Source organism: Stegastes partitus, unplaced genomic scaffold (assembly GCF_000690725.1).
Source record: "Stegastes partitus isolate 25-593 unplaced genomic scaffold, Stegastes_partitus-1.0.2 Scaffold115, whole genome shotgun sequence".
Taxonomy (NCBI): Eukaryota; Metazoa; Chordata; class Actinopteri; family Pomacentridae; genus Stegastes; species Stegastes partitus.
Genome location: NW_007577846.1, coordinates 597,554 through 607,672, shown reverse-complemented (window position 1 = coordinate 607,672; position 10,119 = coordinate 597,554). Strand labels below are relative to the sequence as shown.

At 43.2% G+C, this 10,119-nt stretch overlaps 1 protein-coding gene across 3 annotated transcripts in view; it reads left to right on the top strand.

Annotated features, from left to right (window-relative positions):
• Nucleotides 1-10,119, top strand: part of LOC103354658 (uncharacterized) — a 31,203-nt gene that overhangs the window by 7,699 nt on the left and 13,385 nt on the right. Inside the window, exons 1-2 of one of the 3 annotated variants that reach the window (XM_008278101.1) lie at nt 8,671-8,789; nt 9,584-10,119. In XM_008278101.1, the coding sequence (XP_008276323.1) occupies nt 9,627-10,119 (493 nt within the window). In that variant the 5' untranslated portion in view covers nt 8,671-8,789; nt 9,584-9,626. Of the gene's footprint in view, nt 1-6,077; nt 6,586-8,670; nt 8,790-9,583 lie in introns of those variants that run through there. The other 2 variants (XM_008278103.1, XM_008278102.1) reach the window with 2 other exon arrangements.

Here is a 10,119-nt window from a genome sequence, read left to right as displayed (position 1 = left end):
GCGAACCGGCGACCTCCTTGCTGCGAGACAGCAGTGCTAACCAACTGCGCCACCTTGCAGCCCATGATGTATGCAGAGAACCCAAAACATGATCAAACATGTTGAGTTTGTTGTGGCTGCTGTGATGCAGTTTGTTCCCTCAAGAAATTAGGTCTCAGGTTTGAGAAACTTGACACTTTCAGAAACCACTCATCTGTAGACAGAAACCAGCCATAAAGACAGTCAGAGTATGGACTGAGGAAGCCACCTCAGCCCTGCAGAACTGGTTTGACATCACAGACTGGGGAGTTCTTGCTGAGGGGACAGACCTGGAAGGACACGCATCAGCTGTGCTGGACTAAATCACCTTCTGCGCTGAGTGTGTGACAGAGACTGTTAAAGTGCTGCCCAACCAGAAGCCGTGGTTCAACGGTGAACTGAGGACCCTCCTAAGAATGTGTGACTCCGCTTTCAGATCGGGGGACCAACAGGCCTACAAGAGCGCGAGGAGCAACCTGAAGAGGGGCATAATTGAGGCCAAGCGCAAATACCAGCAGTGCATTCAGGAGCACTTTAACAGCAACAACTCCAGACGAATGTGGCAGGGGATAAAGACTCTCACGGACTACAAGAACAACACTGCATCTACAGCCCCCACAGACAATATTCATCCAGACACACTGAACCAGTTCTTCTCTCGCTTTGACCAACATAGCAGCGACTTAGGAGCCATCCCTCAGCCCACACCACCAGGAGGCGATGCTCCCATCCAGCTGCACTGGCAACAGGTGAAGGCCTCCCTGCGCAGAGTCAACATGAGAAAAGCCACTGATCCAGACAGCGTCTCAGGACAGATTCTTAAGGCCTGCGCAGACCAGCTAGCAGAGGTATTCACCACCATCTTTAACCTCTCGCTGCAACAGTCTGCAGTTCCCACCTGCCTCAAGTCCTCCACTATCATCCCAGTACCCAAGAAGAACGCAGTGAGTTGCCTAAACGACTTCCGCCCGATTGCTCTAACGCCCATCATCGCAAAATGCTTTGAGAGACTCATCATCTCTCACATCAGTTCTGCCGTCCCTGCTGACCTGAACCAACATCAGTTTGCTTATCGAGCAAACAGGTCAGCAGAGGACGATGTGATCACAGCTCTCCACACAGCCCTTACTCACCTGGACCAAAAGAACACGTATGTAAGGATGCTGTTTGTGGACTTCAGCTCCGCCTTTAACACAGTCATTCCCCACAAACTGGTCAAGAAACTGAGCGATCTGGGCCTGAGCAGCTCACTGTGTGCATGGATACTGGACTTCCTGAGCAACAGACCCCAGAACGTCAGGATGGGAGGCCGCACATCCTCCACTCTCGTCTTAAACACAGGAACACCACAGGGGTGTGTCCTCAGCCCCCTCCTCTACTCTCTCTTTACCCACGACTGCACCCCCATTCACACCACCAACACCATTGTCAAGTTTGCTGATGACACCACCATTGTAGGACTGATAGCAGGCAACAATGAGTCAGCCTACAGGGAGGAGGTCCAGCACTTGGCAGAATGGTGTCTCAGCAACAACCTGGACCTGAACACCAGCAAGACCAAGGAACTGGTTGTGGATTTCAGACGATCCACACGCACAGAGCACTCTGCCCTCTGCCCTCTGCATCAACGGAGAGGAGGTAGAGAGGGTGNGTGATCCTCATACTGGAACTAATCTTGTTGGTTTTTCTGTTGTTTCAGATCATGCCATTCTCTGTTCTGGACCACTCCCATGTCATTACTCAGCACAAGCGGCAGAGCTGGTTGCACTCACTGAAGCATGCAAATTGGCTACTGACAAAGCTGTGTCTATTTTCACAGATTCCAGGTACACCTTTGGTGTCGTACACGACTTTGGCGCACTCTGGAAGCACAGAAATTTCCTCAGATCTGACGGGAAGCCCATCCTCAACCACACTCTCGTGGCTGCTCTCCTGGAGGCCATCCTTCTGCCCGCTGCAGTCGCTGTTTGTAAATGCTCAGCACACACAAAACTATCTGACCCCATCTCACGTGGTAATGCCTCTGCTGATGCAGCTGCGAAAGCTGCGGCGAAGTTTTCGGTTGCAACCACACACACTTTTGTTTCTTTCTCATCACAGGATGTTGTCTCCTCTGTGGCTGCTATGCAACAGTTTGCTACACCACAAGAGCGAGCTGTGTGGCAGTCATGCGGCTGTAACGTTGATTCTGGTGTGTGGGTAGGACCGAATAGCAAACCGTGCCTGCCCAAACACTTCTTTCCCCATTTTGCTAAATTGACACATGATTTAGACCATGTGTCAAAAGGGGGGATGTTGGCTGCAATTAACCCCCATCGGTTTACAAAAGGATTTTCAGTTTCTGCTCAGAGACACTGTGAATCATGCCTAGTATGTGTCACACAGAATGCTGGTAAACCTGATCCAGACTTCTAACGTCTGTGAATGAGTACACCCTGTACACCCAGTTGTTGTTTTCCAGCATGGGATTGTTATACGACCGTTGGAGTAAAGACCACGCCTGTACATGTATAATAATACTATGCTGCCTGCACTCTCCTGAAGACTGTTTGCATTCTGTATGACCTGTACCTTCAAAGCTTTGAATAAAACAAGACAAAGACAACTCGGACTACTGGAGCTTATTAAGATCATAGAAAATTTCCACAACAGTTGTTACTCAAGATTCAGGTTAATCATCATCAGGCATCACAAGAATTTCTTTTGGGATTAATAAAGTTTTATCATCTTTTAAGATTGTGAATAAAATTCCAGGTGATGTCCTTTTAATGCAAAACACAAATTATATAAAGAACAAATAATCAAGACATAAAAATCTCCATGGCGATGTGTGCAGCAAATTTGGTGATTTCACTGCTCAGCTTTAATCACCTGCTTGTGTTGACAAAGACACAAACGTGGTGGGTGAAGTTTTATGTAATTTATTGTGACTCGTTTAAATTACATTAAGGCTAAAAGTTATGCATCACTGAGCTGCTTTGAGTGGCGTCATGGTAGGACAGTCCTCAGTTATTATTAGCCAGGCACTGACAAGATGGAGACGGCCTGGGCTACAACACTGAGCTTCAAACCAGGATTCAGGAAACCAATAAACCCAGAAATTAAAAAAACTTATTTTGAATGCTTGCTTATCACTGAATTTAACGCAGTAATGTTGGACCTGATAGAGGGAAAAAGAAAAGTGTACAGTTTACAGACGTGAGAAGGAGAGTGAAAGGAAAATAGAAGTAAACAAAGATACCACAATCTACAAACTGCTACACCTGTACCTGTACACAACAGAAAACATCTTACGGCTTTTTGCAGGAAAACAGAGCTGGTAGTCATCCAGAGCACCTATAGGAAATGAACAAGCTGAGAAAACCTGAATCTCAACGGTTACCAGAGCGCAAGATTTACATATGCACACAAAAATGAGAGAGGGAAAAGAAACAAAAAAACAAAACAAAAACAAATTACATGTGTCCGGAGAAATAAATAAATAAAATAAATAAACAAAGCAAACAAAAGTAGGTGTTAGCGCGGACAATGCAGTGTCATTTTACAGAATGTGTGGGGTAAGGAGTGTTCAGACATGAATGCAATGCATGTGCAACTGAGCCCCTGCACAGGACAGATGAGCTCCAGGACCCGAGCCATCAGTAGCAATCCCGGAGTATGAATCTCAGCCACCACACTACTGAGGCGAACATGCATCCCCCCAGACGGCGGCAGAGAAAGGCGCTAGCTAGAGCCCCCAACGGCCGCGGGACAGAGGCCCCAACGGGCCAAGACCAGCAGCCGCCGACCCCACGAGGCACCGGCCATCCCAGGCGGGCCAAGCGCAGGGCCCAGGGCCACATAAGCCCGAGAGTCACCCCCACCCCCGACCCCAGCAGAAGGCCTTCCAAGAGCCCGTGAGGCCCACTCCAGACAGCCACCCGGCATGGGCCAGCACCCACCCCAATGCTGTTAGGATCATATATTTTATATTCATGTTCTGATAATCTCTTATTATTATCTTAAGGCATAATCAGCATAACTTATAAACAATTGCAGCATGAGAAACATAGGTAGAAACAAGATTTGGTGGTATGTATATTTTTTTTTACTGTCACAAGCAAGTATCTGCAGGAGGGACAAACTGAAGGTGCTCAGTAGTTGGGTGCCGAGTGGCAAGTTTCTGCACCTACGAGATGGGAGGAGAAGGCCCAAGGAAATGGAGGAACCAATAAGCTAGCTGCAACACATTATGTGCACATTCTCATGTAATAGTATAAAGTACACTGGATCAGGGAGAGGCAGTCAGTCAGACTTTGTGACCTGACATCTGTTGGTGCTAGGGTGAGAAGTTTGATCCAGAGCTCTGTATGCTTATTCAGCCATCTGATAAATAAATACATAGAGTGAGACCTAACTATCTTCTCCTATTGCTTCATTAAACGAATGCGCAGGAGCTATCTCACACATAGTTTAATTTCTGGTAGATTGAGATCCAGCTCCAACAATGCCCAGACCCTCACCAGGGATCCACCAACCACCCTCCCTCCCTACCCACTCACATCTTCCCTCCATCCACTCTCCCTCCCTCTCTAGTATAGGAAAATGCTAAGGGTGCCGACATTCACAAGCGGAGGGGAAAAAAACAGAAAAAAACGGCGTTACTATTACTCTATTAAATATCACATAAACCCACATCAACATAACTTCGTAGCACAGTCTCCTCTAAATAATTTAGAGGATTTTTTTTTGTTTGTTTCTTAGCGGAGTAACACCACTCCGCTTCACATCGTGGTTTTTAGACTCCACTGCGTGTATACAAACCGTATAATGCACGGCTCCTCGTTGTTTAATCCTTAACATATAAAAAAATACAGGAATTTTCAACAGAGAGATTGAATAGCACTTTCAGTTATTCTGCACTCCTGCCACCTTGTTGACAATGAACCTGTACTGATCTCACCTCTTTTTGTGAATGTGGGTTGGCAATAAACAAAGCTTTGAACTTTTTACTCTCCATCTTAAAATGGGACATCATAGCTTCATAGCTTTTTATTAATTTGTGTAATATTTTATTTATTTTGTAATTTTTATTCATATTGTGTTGCTTCTTTTCATATTTACTGTTTTTTATTTTGTATGTAAATAGAACATGTTTTATATTTGTACAGTGCCTTATTTATATTGTATTTTTAATTTCTGTTACTTGTTTCTTCAGCTTTTATTTAGTGTGTTGTTTATACTTAAATAAAAGCTTGAATACATCCATACAGTTTCTGTGTTACTGTATGAAAATTAATAGTGAAATTGACTGTGATGCAAGTTGGCGCAAACTACAACCTTGCCTAGGGCATCAAACTGGTCTGGGCCGGCCCGAGTGTACATGGGGATATTTATCTATATGTATTTGACACACAGAGCTTCACATGCACTTATTTGCAGTTTTCCTCAAACACATGGATATTTCAAGTAGCCACAAAAAGACACAAAATGAGCACAACATGAAGTAGAAAAAATGACCACAAAGATATACAATTAACTACAAAATAACTACAAAGAGATGCAAAATAACTATAAATAGACACAAAACGATTATAAAGATACACAAAATTACCACTAATACAAACAAAATGGATGGATAGTTTATTTCTATACATTGAAGAGGTAACAAATACACAAACCCAAAATATATACAGTTATGAACCAAATCAAAATGTCAGTTCTGGCAAATTGGTTGATGAATAAATCAATAAATTATGCTGAAGATACTTGAATGTAATGCAGTACAAATGAAAGAAATTCACAACACTCAAATACATAAATGAATAGTTAAATAAAAAAGAGATTAAGATTAGAAAGAATATCTTTTTAACTCATGGTAGTTTTCGCTCTGTTCTTGGCGCCATAGTTTAGAAGGTGTCTGTTAGGATGGTATGTGGAACATCAGGATTGGTTATTTAAGGTGAGGGAGGCGCTTGAACCTTCTATTGTTCGGGCTGGCAAAGGCGCGGCGCCCTTCTTCCATAAAGCAGCACAGTGTCAGGACTTGTTCCTCACAGTCTTTTAATTTGTCTTTTTGATCAACATCTTCATCTAAACATGCCAATGCAGACACGGAAAAACAGGAGAGGACGTGATGAACATTATGTCAACGGTCGACACTTAAACCTGGATGATTTGAAACAGGAAGCTCAACATTTGGGAAACCAGTACCTCTCCAGGGAAAACATCCCAGAATACCCCCATCCGGAGTTCCATGTAGCTCATCTGAAGCATGACACAGACCGACAGGGGTTACGTGGCATCAGGATAGACCAAGGCTTCAAGGTTCCACGCGACAGCTCCAGGGATCCACACAGAGGCATCCTGCTGTGGTGGAGTCTGGCTGTGAGTCCTGACGAGGTGAAGGCAGCTGAGACGAGGCTCCTGCAGCAGAAATTCTCCGACCTTACAGAGGATCAGGCTGCCATGCATCCCAGCTTCCTCTATAAGTTCACCACCTCTCCAGCCTTCTCAGAGAAGTCCAGGCTGGGCTCGTACCGCTTCACCTTCCCCCTGGAGGAGGTGCTGGAGGCCTACCGCCTGCAGGTAGGAACTCTGGGAAATTACATCCAATCTATCTACATCTTCTCTGAAAAAGAAAATATTTTAAAATGCACACGTCATGAATAGGTTTCTGCTAGCAACAGATGTTATTTACTAACCATACTTAACAATGAAAAGAACACAAAATAATTACAAAGAGACACAAATGTCATCCGTCCTGTGATGAGTGCTAATCTGCCATCAGTGATGATAATCTGTGTTGTTGTTGGTACATTTACAGAGACTCTGATGAATGAGTTCTTCTTGTACNCTATTCTATTCTATTCTATTCTATTCTATTCTATTCTATTCTATTCTACTTTCAGTCTTTTGTCGTTACTAGTTTCTGACATATTCATTCAAACAGCCTAAAATTTAAATAGACCAAGGTTCCTAAAAGTGGGTTGATGTGCAATTTTTAAAAACATTTCATCTTGGAAAGTATTTGATGTATGAATCTAAAATTGCAGTGCTACCATTTTAAACCTCCACAGTTTATGATGAAAAAGTTCTGTGCAAATCAGAGATGGTCAAGCAGAAGAAACCTGATGACTTGAGATGGAATAACCCATAAACAAATGGATAATCAAACCCAATACATAATGTATGGTAGGTTCAGTATGTTTATCTGTTGTGCGTCTATGTGCAGCTACCTGTATGTCTACACATAGCTGCACATGCACTTATTTGTGGTTATTCTCAAACACGTGAATAAGGTGTTGGAGAAGATTCTCTTTTGTGTTTGTTTGTAAAGATGAAACAAATTCAGCGCGGTCTCAATCATTCAATTTAATTCCACACTGAATATTGCATTACAGAGCTCCGGGTCAGACTCTCCCTAGCATCAGACAGAGTAAGACAAACTCCTTTCCCTCCGACTCTTATCTTTTACTGTTTAGTCAAATGACAAGTTGCACAATATGCCACACAAGCTGTTTCACATCTTCCTGTCCGTTTGTTCCTTTGTTTCCTCCCTGGGATGTATGCCCCATATCTTTACATCCTGTCTTCACCACACATTGGTTATCGGGATATCGCGCAGTCACACACTCATCTGTTTCCTCCCAATGACGGGCACCCTGTCCTGCAGAACAACATGACTTACAAGCAAACGAATCTTTATGAATCAACATTATAGTGAGTAGCATGCAATGAATAAACCCTCAAGATGAACTATTCTTATTCTTTAAACTTAAATGATTATATATGTTTCCAGTAACATATCATTTACACAACAAAGGTCAGCTGTATTACAAAATGGCCACAAGGACACACAACATAACTACAAAGAGACGCAAAATTATCACTAAAACAAACAAAATGACCACAAAACACAAAGTAACCACAAATAGAAACAAAAAGATTACAAATAGACACAAATAACTACAAAATAAAGACAAAGAGACACACAGTAACAACAAAAGACACAACAACTTTAAAGAGATGCAAAGTAACTACATAGAGACACAAAACAGCTTCATAGCTACAAAGAGACAACACAATGAAAAACAACTGAACTGTCACATTGCCAGCAAAACATAAATGTGAAGTCAGCAGCTTCTTCATTGTATTAAGGCGTTTGAGCTCCATATTCTTAGAAGAGCACTTTGGACACAAATTTAAAGGATCTGTTGTGTGTGTCACATTAGGTTTCACTTTCCAGAAAAAACCCCTATGTCAGACTCTGGGTGGACAAACTGCAGTAAAAGTGGGGCCAATTGTTTTATAAAGAAAATAAATTGTGCTGAAGATACTTTAATGTAATGCGATAAAAATGAAAGACATCCAGAACACTAAAAAAAATAAATAAATAAGAGCGAGTTTAGAAAGTACATTTGTTTAATTTATGGCAGGGGTTCTCAACTGGTGGGTCGCGACCCAAAAGTGGGTCGTGGACCTGTTCTGGGTGGGTCGCGGACAGCTGGTCAAAATTAAATAATACATAATGTGCGTCTCAGGTTGGACCTATTTTTTTATTTTGAAAAAACATTTATTTTGACAGGCACGGTCACCATAGCTTGACGTTCACTTTAAGTTTGTGTTGATGTTGGGACGCAAGATGGCAAAGCGCAGATATGACCCGGAGTATTTAAAATGTGGATTTTCATGCTAGGGCTGGACCCGAATAGCCAACTATTCGTTCGCTGTGCTGGAATCGGGATATAAATTTTGATCTCCAAATCCCCCCCGCCGCCGATACAGCAGAGGTCAGCCTTTCCCACTTCTGGTGCAGCGATGTGATGGCTGAGTATCCATCCCTCGCCACTCCTGCAGTTAAAACAATCTTACCATTCAGCTCAACCTGTTTGTGTGACAGTGTCTTCTCTACCTTGGTCCAGCTCAAGTCACAGCAGAGAAACAGGTTGGACACTGAGCATGATCTGAGAGCAGCTCTGTCTACTGTCAGCCCAGACTTTGAAACTCTAATCAAGAGTAGAGCACGTGCCCAACTGTCTCATTAACTTCAGAGTAGTTTTGATATTTATTTTATTCACTTTTGTACATGCAGCTGTCATGGTCCTCCTTAGTTTCTTATTATATATGTTATATTGATTTAAAAAAAAAAAAGAAAAAAAGGTGAGCTTTTACAGGATTGAATTTCCCTTCTGGGATGAATAAAGTATTTTTCATTTCATTAATTTGCTCAAAATAGAGTGAAAATATGTTGTTTTGTGCCCTTTTTTATTTTGTGCAGTTTTGTACAAGTAATTGTCATGCTCCAGTTACTATGCATGGTTATATGCTCTGAAATGCATGTTGCACAGGAAAATATATTAAATATTGAATACTGAATTCTAAAAAAAATTGGGTCGCGACTTAATGACCATGGGAAAATGTGGGTCCCAGGGTGAGACCAGTTGAGAACCCCTGACTTATGGTATTTCTCCCTATGTTTTTGAGGTTGTGTAACTTCATTGGGGTGGGACTGGTGGTTTTGGATGAGGGGAGGTGCTTGAACTGATGCCACTGGGTGTGTTTTGAATTACATTCGGGTTTGTAGAGAGAAGACAAGATTCCTCTGAGAAGCAGCAGAGTGTCAGTACATGTTCCTCACAGCAGAGACCATGGAGAAACGACAAAACAGGAGAGGACGTGATGAACATTATGTCAACGGTCAGCACTTAAGCCTGAATGATTTGAAACAGAAAGTTCCTCTGGGACACCGATACCTCTACAATGACATCCCAGCTTACCCCCAGCCAGAGTTCCATGTTTCTCATCTGAAACATGACACAAACCAAAAGGGGTTACGTGGCATCAGGACGGACGAAGGCTTCAGGGTTCTACACAACGGCTCCGAAGATCCACACAGAGGCATCCTGCTGTGGTGGAGTCTGGCTGTGAGCCCTGAGGAGGTGAAGGCAGCTGAGACGAGGCTCCTGCAGCAGAAATTCTCCGACCTTACAGAGGACCAGGCCGCCATGCATCCCAGCTTCCTCTATAAGTTTACCACCTCTCCAGCCTTCTCAGAGAAGTCCAGGCTGGGCTCGTACCGCTTCACCTTCCCCCTGGAGGACGTGCTGGAGGCCTACCGCC